Here is a 15083-nt window from a genome sequence, read left to right on the forward strand (position 1 = left end):
CACAGAACTCAAATTTACACTAAGCCTCCTTTGACAATGATGGCTTGTTCCAGGATTACACGGCTGAAATGAAATTTTTGTGCTGCTGTCATAAGTCTGTCAGGTAAGCCTGGAAAACCGAAAAAAACATTTTCTCGCTTGTTTTTTAAAGGATGGATACATGATGTGCCACGTTTTTCAGGACAGAAGTTTTTAAAGGAAAAGCTAATGTGCTGGAGAAGATTGAAAAAAAAGAAACTGTTCACCTCGTACTTAGTGCAATGTGACCCAAAAAAAAGTGACAAAAACACATACCAGTTAGGTGAGTGTAATAATGTGACAGATGGTTAGACATGTAATTCAGGAATGTATAAACAATCCACCTCGAATCACAATGCTATTGTTGGCTTCGAATCCCTTTGATGGTTGTATCCTACTCTGAGCTTGGTCGCGATTTCGGATATCCAAACCGCCATGCACATTTCACGGCCCATATAACCCAATCCACGTGTTTTGTGCTCCCTTCACGAAGGAAAATCTTCAATCACAGTAATCCACTTTGTTGTGTACTAAGCAAAATTGCTCTGTTGTTGATTATCAACATTAAGAGTAAAGGTACATTGTTTTTTAGACTTAAACACTGAATGAAGCAAATTTATCCACATATTATTAAATTCATCGTCTGGCCCGTAAAATCCACAACAAATGACACATTGAAATGCAAATAATAGCTGAATTTAAGGCAACTAACTTGGCATCGAAAAGAAGTGAATGAAACCAGTTCTATATTGCAAAGGATCGTGATTTAGAAAAAAAAAACAAATAAAAAATATCATGCTCTTGATTGAGACACGTACATCATCAAATGAGGCAATCAGGAAACACAGAAAAACTGATAAACCAACGCGAAAATTCTAATTAGCACTAATTTTCACAAAACAATAAGCATACGTTTCTAATTTCTGATTGCCAGGCATGATTCGAGAAACATTGCAAACAATTCCTAAACTTGTTCGGAGTTTATCTGAAGCGAAAGCCAACGGCTTTGCAGCACGATTAGGCACCACCCACCAGTCTACCACATACAATATATATATATATATATACATGTTTTTGTTTACAAAACAAAAACAAAAACAAGCAAAAACCTGTATAAGGTTGGCGAAATGGCAAGACGATGCTACGGAAGTAGTCCCGTTGTGGAGAGTAAAAAAGCTGTTCAAAACAAGCACAATTAAGATTAAGTCGCAATCAGAGAGATGCACATTAAGTTCTGGCACTCTTTGGATGATATGTGACTTCAGGATGTTAGACGTCGGAGCATTCCGGATGACTATCATTCCTTCGAGGACTGCAAAACAATTATATTACAGGAACGCCGGAAAATCATCATTTTGAGCACGAAAACCTGCTTTTTTTTAAACTAATCTCTTTCTCATGTTGTTTGAAGAAAAGTTGGTTTTTCATGGATCTGTGGAGTTGCAATACAACCTTAAGGAATGATCCAGAAACAAAAAAAACCAGGAACGAGGATCCCGTCAGGCACGTATTTTCCTACTAGATGCTCAATAGTTGGAAGCAAAATAATATTTGTAATAGTACTTGCAATAACAATAACATTACGGAGCCTTTATAATGGTTCGGGAGAAATCCTTAGATACCAATAATAGACAGCAGAACAAGGTTAAGGAGATGTAATGGACTACTAGTGAATACCAACAAAATATTTAAACTCTAGCTCAAATTCTACACTTTTTAAATAGATTTTGACCGTAAAATATTCACAAGTGGTGTAGTTTGGGGACATTAGAAACAACAGAGAGGATTTTCATAAAGAAATATATAAATTACAAGAAATAATCTCTTTTCTGATACAATCATTTCCATAAGAAGAGGTGAATGCAGTTCAGGTCCATGAAATCATGATTTTCAGTGGACCATATAGTTACTACCGGATATATTTGTACAATATAACATCAGAGGAAGGAAATAGGTGAAGTCACTCACACAGCCGGTCCATATCGACTGCTAAAGCTCTGTTGCCTCATCACGTGCTGCAATGTGGCACACCGGCAAGCTAACATCTCTCGAAATGGTACACGAAAATCCTTGTTGTACTTGCAGTAGATGGCAGGATTCAAGGTGCTGTATCAGTAAAATATTAAATAAATAATTGACTAGTGTAGTGCAGACGTGCTTTAACAGGTTATCCTTTTCCCATCCACCAGCCATGGTTACATCCTTTCTGGCACTGTCACAGAAATAATAAAAAAATAATAGAGTCCAGTAATAGATACTCCGTCCAAAGGTGATGACGCAGCGACACGTCTTTGAATTTCTTTTTGCAGAATGTATATTGCAAAAAATATATAGAAACCCAACTGTTATACGTTCAGATCATTTTGGTTGTTTTATAGAAGAAAGAAGAGAAAAAAAAACTGCGAGTAAATGTTTCCTATAGGAAAATTTAAAAATTAAAGTACGTAACAATCTGGGGCGAATCAACGCAAAGTTTAACAGTACTTTGAAGGAAAAACGATAGCTAAAAAAAGAGCCACTATCCATAACGTTTCCATAAGTTTCCTTAAACTTAAAAATGGATAAAAGAGTTTCAAATAAATGTTGGCAGAATATTATTATAGAAACCGTTTGATGGAAAATTATTCGCGCCATAAGAAAGTAGTATTTTTATGTTTTAATTTCATTGTCTTTTTTTTCAGATCATTAAAAAAGGAGTGAAAAGTGGTCAGAACAGAGCATAGAGATAATTAAAGGCATCATCCCACGAATCTGAGGTGGTACGGATTTCAGGTGGAGTACTCGTATATGGGATCGTAGATTAAAGAGAGTGGGGTGATTCCTTCCATTTCTTCCTAATTGCGACGATACATCTTCAAGCGATACGGCGCGCTATTTTCTAAAACGAGTTCGATTGGAGCGCGCTAGCCTTGTGCATGCACCGCATCTTCCGGACCGTTTTTTACGGCAATTAGGAAGAAATAGACCGACATATACATTAAAAGAAGTATAGGTAAAGCTACGAGAACAACTATTTTTTGACCATTCCACATTTCCGCTGAAACCTCATTTAGATGGGAGCGCTGATCACTAGCATTGGATTTATATCGTGCTAACCTCATTCTTGGCCATTTATAGGTGATACGCTTAGAAACCGTTTTTTCTCATAACTTCGCGTTTTGTTTGAAGGGGGATAGATGGGATTCCAGGATGCCCACAAGGAATAAAAAAAATTCATTTCACACAGTAAAATCACCTATATTGTGCTGACAAAATACATCCTATGGCGGGTACAGCACAGTCTTTAAGAGGTTCGGCACAGTAGGATCAATAGTAACTTGAATTTTTCATCATCCGATATCTCTTCATTAAGCAACGATGAGTACAACTTTGTTTGAGTTAGCAGGTAGCATAAATCCAGGAAAGAAAGTTGAGAATAAAAACTGATAGTGACAGTGCGACTAACCGTTAAGCCGAGGTGCATTGAAATCCTAACACTCCCTGCCCTGTAGATATTCCCCAATTTCTCAGATAAAGGTATTTCCACATGATCATTACAAATATGACCTTAATAGAACGCTATTTTTGTCCAGTGCCGGTATCGCACTACAAGTGCGACCTTTTAGAATTTCTCCAACCATTATTTAGACAAGTTTAAGTGCTGGTGGCGAATCGACATCGATTTTACACAATAACATTTTTGTAAGGACATTTTGACATAACAGAGAAAGTGGAAGAAGATCATGTTTTCAAAGAAGACGGATAAACAAAAATTAATCAGTTTCTCACCAGTTAACATAGATATAGAGGCTAAAAAGATAGAAAAATAGGTTTGCCGTTCAAAATGGATATTGTTTCTGTATGCAGCATTCCTAATAATTCCATTAGGCACCAAAAAATTGGTATCCTCTTCGGTTTCCAAAAAATTGGAATTCTGACAGTGAATCCAAAAAAGTGAACTGCCATAATGCGATAAGACTACTTCTTTAAACGAATTCAAAAATAGATTGAAATGAATGTCATCATTCTCCACAATTACCAAGCGCTGTTGATGACAAGCTTCGGTTTTTTTTCTTTTTTTTTGAATAATAAAATGCTCTACTATGGCATTGCTCTAAAAAGATTCTAAGAATGAAAACACACAGCTTATATCTCTTGAACAAAAAGAGACAAAGAGACGTTGTTAGCAATATAAGAGTTATGGACCTCATGAAAATATTCCCTGTTCTTGAGACTGTGGGATGTAAACATTCCGCAAGCTGTATGAACCCAAACAGACACATGTTCATCGCCAATCATTTTTCAATCACAAGTTTTGGTCACAAAACTGCTAATACTGTACATTAAAACTAGAAATTCACTAGGTTGATGTTAATTCGCGATCACTTTGGTATAGAATCTTAATATTAAAATTATGCAATCTTCTGCATCCATCGATAAAGGAAAAGGGCATTCGATTTGTTTGGCAACGTTGCCTTTTACCACTTATTACAACGCAGCATTATTTTTGTGAGATTGTTCGTATCATGAATCTGGAAGCAAATATATGTAGGATCGAAACAAATTAGGTGCTAAACTGAGGAGATTTGCGAGCAATTTCCATTAGATTTTAAGCACGTTTGCAACAGAAATTACTAGATCGCTTTGCAAAATGCGTAAGTGGAAGATGGTAATTGTATTAAGTTTTTCTAAAGATTTTTTCGTATGTTTCAAAGAGAGTGAAGAAGAAGAAAGCGAAGTCATCGAACTGTTGTTTTTTTGGCATGAATTCTTGTTGCATTTCCTGACAAAATCTACCGGGAATCTCTTACCTCAAAGGTCATAGAACAAAAAAATCCCCCTCCCTCACCCAAGGAATTTAGGGCGTTTGTAAAAATCCATTTGTGAACAACACCGGAAGAAAAGTGAATGGTGTGGAAACGATGGATGCTCAGAGCTGTTCCCAGTTACATTTCATTCACTCGCTTGGAGTTGGCCTTGAGCCTTGTTCAACACTTTCGTACAAATGTTGCGAACTGTCCTTCTCACTCAATAAGCGATGTTTACAACAGCAAATTTATTTTCTTTATTACTTTTTCTTTTGTAAGAAAGTTACTTTAAAAACTACATTTTAAGCACTATGGATTATTTTGCTTCTATCTGAACTACATTTTTCATTCTAGTGATATTATTCCAGTCCGCAAACGGTATTGCTATGAAAAAAAAACTTTTTTCTGGAAGGTTATGTAACTTGAATTCATGATGATGAGAGTATTAAAGCAGGTTATTTTCATGCGCTTCTTTCGGAACTATCAGCAAAAATTGTCGCAGAATTACTGGATTTACAAAGTTTAGGTCCGGATGTCAATTACCATCAGCTCGCGATCGCGCAGATCCTAACCCTATTATTTCTCAGTGATCTGGTTCATACCATTTTCAGCAAATATTCTCGGTAGATGAAGCTGCCTTAAAACAAAATAACATGGTAGTAATTCTGCAAAATTCAGTGTTTTCCGTGATTAAGCAGGGAAATCCCCTAAAAAGAAGAACGAGTCGAATACGAAACTTTTCCGGGAGCAGGCTAAATCTAACGTGGCAACATTTCCATTTCTTCACCATCGAATCCTGTATATGTTTAACGTCTCCTCTCATTATAACGCGAACAGAATACGCAATAGTGAAAACGAGTAGATTAACTGGAAATATTCGACCATTTCAAGATAACTAGTTGGATATTATGAGTATCCGTGAATTGTTTTTGCTCCGATTAATCAAATCTTCGAATGCAACTGGGTACGGAATGTTCCAATGAGCAATAAGCGTTGGAATCAAGCAATCAAACTATGTAGATTTCAGAAATCATTCAGACAGAATGTACATTCCCATACATATCGACCATTCTCTCTGTTATGTCATATATTTCCCTTCATTTTTAAAATCAGCATACAACCTGTGTTCGGCAAATTTCGAATTTTTGTAGAGTAGCGACAAACAAAAGAAATCCGGGTAATGCTCTAGCCTTTAAATTGCGTTAATTTCTGTCCTTATTCTCTTATTTTACTTGTCTGTGGGTTCAAAAAAGAGCTTCATCGTAGAACTATCGTAAAAATTGAAGATTTATCTCTTTACCTCAGTCTTGAGCCTCTGGAACCAGAAGTTTTATGTACTCTTTCTCCATGGTAAAACGTTTTATGACGTAAACATAACATATCTCAGGTCTCTAAGGACATGGTTCAAAGCAGAAAAAAACTCGGCATAGAGAGGTTTAGGAAAAGGATGGACTCAGTCAATGAATGACACCACCGAAAATGTCATGTATCATGTGGGGGAGAAGCAGCTTTCCCGAAAACTATTAGCTGGCTTCGAGACTCAGTTTGGCGGCGAAAACTTCTTTTAAACAACGGATCCGAGGATTTTTGCGAATGAGGCTCTCTTTATGTCCCTAAAGCTTCAGCAAAAGTTGACCGGGGCGAGCTAACATGACAGCCAAGTGGCCGCGAGTTTTTGGAATAAGCCATAACTCGGGCGAGTTATGGCCGCATTACACCGTTCTCATGAGATTTCGGAGCCGTGCGCGATGTGCTCATAAAATAAATGACGAAGCGCACCTTGTCTTCTGAGATCGGATTGACATTTCCTTTTCGGGGCGAACACCATTCACTCACACTCATTCACATGCACGACAATCCTCACTGACATGAAGGACAGCACGAAGCGAGTCGGCCAAAGAAGTACCTATTCGAATATCCGAGCCACAGTGCCAGCACATCCAGCCAGGAAGGCACTACCAGGCTTAGGCACGACTTAAGTAAAGCCAGAGAGAAGAACGGCAGCCAGCAGATGATGAACACACTCATGATAACACCTAACGTTTTCCGTGCTTTGCATTCGCTTCGGTCGTTTTGTCGAATCTGAAAACGAGGACCTGAGGTGGTTGTTCGTATCACAAAGATAACAAACTTACAGTTTAAAAAACAAACAATCAAGCCGTTTTTGCCATGGTTTACGAATTTAACAGCTGATTAAAGAGAGCGGCCAATTTGTGGAACGAACGTTAATGCATACAAGCACATATAATCGCTCGCAGAGCAAAATTTCGACATCTTTTTCCAATTACAAAAGTATGAAGTCACTCTGGAAGATTCCACAGAATAACTAAAATCAAGAAAGTCTGCCACAAATGAACGTGCCGAGAAGGGGAAAATTAGAGCTGGGCACAAGGATAATTTACGACCAAATTCACAGTGCGAACTCACCGCATCGGTGTACATGGAAATCCTGATTAAGTTAAGTGAACATGGTATACGAGAGAAATTGTAGCGAACAATCTCACAAGGAACACATATAGAATAATTCTCAGAAATTAATTCATATTTGCATCCTAGAAAAATTACTGAAACTTTAAGTCAAATCATCTACCTTATAAACAATATCTACATTATTGAGAAGGTCAAAATGTGTGAAAGTATTCGGAAACAAATTTTCTTACTTTTCCACACCGTTTGAATATTTCTGCTCTTCTTTGTCTGAGAAACTAAGAGACCAAGTTTTATAATCACAACAGTGTAGAACTTCAGATGCAAAAGGTGAGTTATTGCTCATAAAAATACTTTTCTTATCCGGAAAAATAAACAGAAAAAGAAGCACTGTTAGTGACCGATTTTTCGTTTCGATTAGTACTTAGACATATTTCAGAACAGCATCCTGTAGTTCTTTTTCCATTAGTCAGGTGGCAGCCAACCGGGCACTGAACTCATTCAAGTAAACGTTCTTCAAATTGCTTACAATGCTAAATAGTCATGAGTCTTCGGCTATAATATCCTTAGAAAACGCTTTAGCCTTGGCATGGACGAGCATCCCAATGAACACATGATATATGATAAGATTTCTCCAGGATTTTTTGTCTGGAACAAGCGAAAACGCGCAACCAAATTTCTGCTTTTGGAGGAAAGTTAATGGATAGTAAAGGACTCATTCACAACGGTTTAGGAAGGCTGGTGCCAAATCCCTGCGATGAAAAGTAAGACATTTTGAGCAAAAGGGAAAATTACTGGTTTTTGTTGATGTGTGTGTGAGACCCTGGCAAGGTACTCATGATGGATGACAACCTTAACATCAAAGTACTTCCAAAATTTCCGCTTTTCATCCTGTTACTCAGGAAGATAATGAAATCTGGGGTGTTTCCAATTTCTTGTGGGTATACAACCTCATGGAACTCAAAAAATCATTTAGTGCTAGCTGTTTTCAGTTCTGAGTCTCGGTTTAAGGTTTGCTATATTTAGAAACAAAAGAATAAAAGATGTTGTTGATGATAATGACGTTCAACAAGATGATGTTCAATAATGGTTATTTGAGCACCTTATATTTTCCTCATTCGAACTAAAAATGTGGAGTATACTTCAATGTACTAGGACAATGCTCCCACCTTCCACTACAAAAAAAACTATTTGTTTGACTGTTAAACGAGATAAAAAGGACCAAATTCTTTTTCAAAAATATTTACACATTATTTTTCAATTTTGCTTATCTTTACGAAGAGTTAGAAGCAGTAAAAGTTAATATGAGCTTAGTAGTGCCTACTGAACTTGCCAAAATTCCTGATAAGTTTTGCGTACGTATTTAACTTGTTATATGTGGTCACATAGAATCTATGGAACCCATAGGAAGGTGTACTTTCATTCATGAACCCTCGCAGGCCCATATTTCCCTATGTTTTGTTTGAGAGGCTTCAAATTCGTCTGGAGACGCCGGTATTTTAATGGAGAGAAATCCGATCGGTGAGAATCAGAGCGAGCCGGAATTCCGTTAGCATGATAAATGTAGGCGCCCACTAAAGAAATAGAGAGATTAATAGCACAGATTCATGTGTCATATTCAGAACCATCAGAAAGCTGCACGTATTCTGACATGAAGTGATAAGAAAACCAGGTAAATAGAGCGTTTAAAAAGATTAATAGGGGAAAAAATGACTCGTGTGTAGTTCAATCCCAGCGGAAATCCGAAATGATAAATAATGTGAAAAATAACGGAGATGCGTTTCGTTTTCGAATATGCTGGAATCTCTTTGAAACACAGCAGCTCTGTGCAGTGACTGGAGAGAGTGCAAAAGGAGAGCGAGACAGGAACACAATAAACAAGCGAGCGACCTTCTTTCAGCATTCTTTTCTCAGCATTATTCTCAGTGGATGATGTGCGGTTGTGTTCAGTCCAGAAACCGCTGCGCTACTGGCTAGTCTTCCACAAAAACTATGAATCAAAATAGACATTGTTCCTGGATCCAATCAACGCATGCGCTATATAATGCGGAGCAGCCATTATGCAGATGAGCAACTGCCAGCAAACATATTCCCAAATACGTGGCGCTGAAAGATATACGAGTCTTATGTGGACATTCACCGATGCCAGACTGCTCCTTCGTCCCCTCAAATCTCACAAAGTCCCAAAACACAAAGAAACAACAGGAAAAAAATTCAGCGCACTCCTAGCAACCAAGGAACGGAAAACACTTAACGTGCCTCCTATTCATCAGCAAATATGTTCTGGTTGTGCCGAAAAGGCGTCGTAATTGAATGCAAATGAAAGGTCAACACAGCTTACCAGCGGCATTCTGACAGCATGAAAAAGAGCACTTGGACGATGTAAATATCCGCGATGATCGCTCTTCACCATCTTCAAGGGATTTTGCACTTCCGAAATCAGATCCATGTGATCGTTACAGTTCTTATTGACGTCAACATGTGCATGCGTCGACTGATCATGATCTTTTCGTGCAATTTGTTTTGCAGCACGCCAAATCTTCACATATAAAATCAGCATAATTAGGGTTGGACCGTAGAATGAGATGATGGTCGCGTAAATTTGGTAGGCGAAGTGCTGGATCACCTGCAATACGTTTTCTCATTACTTCTTAGGTATAAAACGTGTAATAATCGCGCAGAAATTGACTGATCACTACAAAATTCCCCACATTCAAAGTTGTCACTAATCGCAGGGAAAACAAATGAGGTAACGTAAAGAAATTCAAATATCTATCCTTAGAAGAGAACTGGTTGTGCCACAAAGCGAAAATCATCAGAAAGTCCGCACTCAAGCGTGTTCATCCGAGTACCATTAGAACTGATGTGAGTTTTCTAACCTCTTTTTATGCTGTCGCTAGGTGAATGTTTGAAGAATACTTTGGTGAAAAGAAAAGATCTGTGAAGCCGCAATTAATCTAAGAAATATTACAAAGAAAAGGAAACAAGAAGCTTGATGAGAGCAAGTGCACTGAAAAGAAGTTGAGGCAAGTAAGAATTCTGCTCCGCCAAAAAGTTGCCAACTAAGTATTATAGTTTCTAAGACATCCACGCGAAATCCAACAAAAGTGCCAAAATCTACAACCTGACGAGACATGAATGAGTGGACACGTCCGGAAAAAAAAAACACCGACTCAAAAAGAAATTGTTGTCCTTTTGTGGTCGGAAATGTTGCAAAAGCAGGTCATGGATAATTCAGTGGAGCTTCAAAAAATCATTACTTCCTCAACATCGCAATATTTAAAGACTCGTCTAAGAAATCCGATAGGCATACACTATTTTCCACATTAATTTCCCACTGAAGTATGACTCGAAAGATGTTCAGGATGAGTCAATTTTCAGTAGCAGCATGATTCATATTAAATGTCTCTTATTCCATAATACAAACAATTCATATGGGTACGCAACTCACAGTTTTTGCTAAATAAGCTGGCTATGGAATCGATAAAGAAAAGTCGGAGAGTAACGTTCCAATGATGCTATTGAAGAGAGAAAGTAACGGAACTAAAAATACCAGGTGCTCCCTGCAATTTTCGGGATTGTTTCTACTTGAATTCATCATGAAAACGTTCAAAAAAATTAATGTAGTGAAGACTAGTGTAGGGAATGGACCAGTTTAAGGTCTTCAAACAAAAAAGCACAGCTTTTTTTTCAGTTAGTTATTATTGAAATATTTTCTCTAAAAGGCTACAGCAGAGATGACAGAAAGGCAGAATTTTTCTGGAACGAAACGAAAAATTCGACATAATACTACAGTTGGACAAAAATGAATAAATAGCACACCTTAATAACTCAGTTATTAAAGAAAGGTCTTAAAAAAAACTATTTCAAAAACGCATGAAATGATGAAATGAAGATGCGATTTGCCTATGGAAGGAAGAATAACATAAAACCAAAGTTGTATCACTCCAACTGGGTTGGAAGTCATTTCGGCAAGTATTTTTCATTTCCTCCGTTATCGGTTCGGATACAAATTATTCTAGCAATGGACAAAGATGAGAAGGAAACGTCAATGTAAGAAATCCAACAATATTGAAAAAAAAAATCAGGTTTTTTTTTTTCAAAAACTGCAAAAGGCATTGAATTAGACACAAATACATGTTAATGTAGCACGAGAACTCTTTATTTTTGGAAAAAAAATTCGTTCTCCGTGCACGAATTTAGAGCACTATTTCTAAATGAGACATCTATGCAGAGATCCACGTGTATATGTGTTAAAGTGTATAAGTAGTGGAAAGTAATGCCACTAACTCTTCCTAACAACCCAAAACTTATACACCGGATGCCAACGCTGTAGTAGTAATTTATCGAGCCTGCGGCTATTTATATCTGAAAAATTACCGCATCATACTTGTTCTAAATTAGTATAGGCGCATTGAAATCTTTTCGAACGCTACAAGCATCGCTGTTGCTTTTCACCAAAGGTGAGTTTTGATTGCAATTTCAAGAGAGGTTTAAAAGGTTGCAGGGAACATAGTATTCCTAAGTTGGCATTGTTTTCAATAACTTCATTTCAAAATAGAAAAAAAAAAATCCCTCGCTTAAGAGTAACTTAACAATGGATTGACATGACGTTTGGGACATTTTTTTTTCAGCATATTCGAACTCTGGCGAACGTGTTTCGAAAGAAAAAAAAACTAATGTTCATATATCCAAAACGATCCCCCCCCCCCCCCTCCCCCCTTCACACACACATAAAATAGCTGGAACTTCTTTTACCGTGGACGGTTGAAAGATTCCCTTCGTAGCTTGTTCGGGAACGACAAATGTTCACATTTGCTGCATACACAATTAGTAGATGAGGTGATACATGTGAGTCAATGTCTCTCGATCGACATCGATTGGCCCCGTGAATACACAATTCATGTTGATGAATATGCGAGATTGCATGAAATTGCATAACATACAAAAGAAAACTAAAAATAGCGACAGAAAAAAAAACACAGTCTACGAACGTTGCGTAACCATCTGTAGCATTTTTTTTCATACTTTCTACGTTTGAAAGAAATGAAAAAACCCGCAAATTCAGGTGACAGCAATCGTCTTCACCCGTTTATTGAATTCGGAAACACGTCAACACGGATATAAAGCAAACGCCAATAATCTATGCTGAGATCCAAACGATCGCTACAAGGGCTACGCAAGCCGTTAAAGAATCATGATAGGATCTTATGTTCATGCTGAAAACACCACAAACTCATTCATAATAGACATTTATAATAGTTGATAGGACCTCGCACTGAAAACAAAGCGCGAAAGGGACAAAATCGTTTCCGCACACATCCATTCACGTTCCTACTTGAGCAATAAGTTGTTTATCAAAGTAAAGCAGAACTCAAACATATTCTAGAAACACTGTGGAACACACAAACCTGACAGATCCGATCATCTGCTCCTTGAGAGTCGAGTAGGTTCGCAATAATATGAGAAGATAGGCTGACGACCGCCGCTACAACCCATACAATGGCTATATACACGAGCATTCGTGCCGTCGTTCGCATAGCTGAGTATCGCAAAGGTCTGGTGATAACCAGGTAACGATCCACAGATATTGCACAGAGGCTGACTATGGAAGCAGTGCAAAGTGTTAGATCAGCAGTTGTCCATAACTTGCACACTGATCTGAAATCTTCTTATTAAAAATGAGGAACCAAAAAACACTTTTCTCGAAGTTTGGGAAATTCTACCTCAGAACGTTAATTCTGACAGAAGAGGGAACAAATGAAAGCATTTTTGTGTCTCAATATACTCATCAATGACTAATGGTTTCATACTTTGAATTCCCCTCATTGGGACCTCATTCCGAGCAAATGCATCTACTGCACCTTCAAATGTTCGCAGTGAAAATGCTAGGTCAAAGCAAAGTCCTTCTGCTCAAAACAACATAAATAATACCTGTCTAGATATTTAACCGCAGCACAAGTGTAAACTACACTAGAATACGGGACGTGTGCAACGTAAATTGCATTACCATCTATGATTGTCCGTATTTGTACGTAGTAAACAGTTGTACGCACAAAATGCTTTCCAGCGGCAATATGCAAGAAACAAACCTTCCTAACGGCCATTCAGGAAAAAGAAGATCAACGAGCGCAAGAGGCATCACCAGCATACCAACAAAAAAATCGGCGATGGCGAGCGATACGATAAGGAAGTTGGCTGGTTGCTTCAACTTCCTCACCAGTACTACAGCAAGGCAGACGAGCGCATTCCCAATAATCGTCACGATGATCATCACCGTCACAACAATAGCCAGCAGTGCTTTCAGAAGCACCGACATCGAGTGCGATGTGATGTTTGTAGTAGGTGACGACGAGAGATCAGCGACATCATCTGGCCATGGATCATGTGTTACTGGCAAGATGATGTAGGAGACTGGTGCCAACGCACGCTCCATCACCAATGCTGCTCTAGATAGGGGCGGACACTACGGTATCGCTGTGGGTGGCCCCTAAATCGCCCGATGTCCCCGCCTCTGCTAGAGGTTACTTCCAGGACTTGGAAATGTGCAGCGTAATGTTCCTGATGGGAAGGTTGGGTACAGTCCGCACCAAAACTGTCATGTGACTGTGAGAAATGTATAATTGTTCACTCAATAAAAAAAAATAGTGCACAGTTCAACTCTAAATGCAGGGGTTCAAAGAGGGTAGAACTTCAGAGTTGTTCCCCATCGGATTTTTGAACTAAAAGGGCTTCTCAGATGCGTAGGAGATACAGCTTCCTTACGAATAAAATTAGAGGTAAGGCGAAGTAAAAATAGAACTTTGAAAAGCTGAAGGAAATTCTCTAAACGAATAGAGCTAGAGGATTAGTCTCTTTCATAATGCATCCCTAAATTGATTTCGTTCAATGCATTTCAGCACAATGAAACTAAAAGTACACTCACACTTTATAGTACATATAAAGATGAACGTTCAGAATTCTATCGCAAGTTCCTTACGGATCTCGAGAACATAACGGGAGTGTTAATTCACCTTAAAATTTCAACGAAAATTGTAATTCTATACCAAATCAAGAATTAGTAACTTGTACATGTGCAAAGTTATAATTCAGTGATCTTGAAGACCCTTAATCTACCCATCGACTGAAAATGAGTCCTCTCTTGAGTTGTAGGTAATGCAAAGTACGTGCTTCGAGCTGACAAATTGAGCTCTGAGACTGCTTAGTTTTTCTAAAATTTTAAGACATCACTGGAACAAATTTTGATGTTTGATTCTTTTAACTTTTCTCCTTTAGATAGGGAAACGTAGATTGCAAGAGTCACATCGAAAAAGCGAAACGTCTCTAGCAGACCAGGAATCAGACGCCTCTAGAGCACCCGAGGAGTAAATTTATCTAAAGAGGTAACTTTTTAGGAAAAAAAACTATAAAAAGTGGATCACAGGCGAAATTACCCAGTAAAGCACATTTTTGCACCACTGCGAGCGACAAATTCCACTTTCGTTAATTACTGGTGCAGAGTTTCGTCGACGAGTAAACTGATGCTTCTAGTGCTCCTAAGGCATTCGATTCGTTGACTTATAGGAGTATTTCCGCTTTCGCCATAATAATTGTAAACTATGTTCCGAACTCCATTTGATGCTGGAGAGAATTCCTCGACTGCTGCCTTTAAATCTTCAAATGTAGTCAACAAACCAGAAAAAAAAGAGATTTTATAATTCCATTTCAATTTCATTTTGATTTCATGATTTTTGGCAGATGTCTGCTGCTTGTCCTTCTCATGTCATGACATGAATGACGTGAACATGTCCAACTACAGCCAGATGACATGGTTCTATCTGAAAATGCGTTGCATCTTACAGCGCCAAAAGT

At 38.1% G+C, this 15083-nt stretch overlaps 1 protein-coding gene across 1 annotated transcript; it reads right to left on the reverse strand.

Moving 5' to 3' along the window:
- Positions 1-1287: 1287 nt before the first annotated feature.
- On the reverse strand, positions 1288-13668 carry RB195_026276 (uncharacterized protein; the record flags this gene model as incomplete). The annotated part of the gene is made up of 6 exons (XM_064214758.1): positions 1288-1330; positions 1987-2124; positions 6712-6887; positions 9574-9858; positions 12644-12893; positions 13325-13668. 6 exons carry the CDS (start codon positions 13666-13668, stop codon positions 1288-1290), a joined length of 1236 nt encoding a protein of 411 aa, XP_064070639.1.
- Positions 13669-15083: the final 1415 nt, after the last annotated feature.

The sequence above is a fragment of the Necator americanus genome, chromosome X (genome assembly GCF_031761385.1).
Source record: "Necator americanus strain Aroian chromosome X, whole genome shotgun sequence".
NCBI lineage: Eukaryota > Metazoa > Nematoda > Chromadorea > Rhabditida > Ancylostomatidae > Necator > Necator americanus.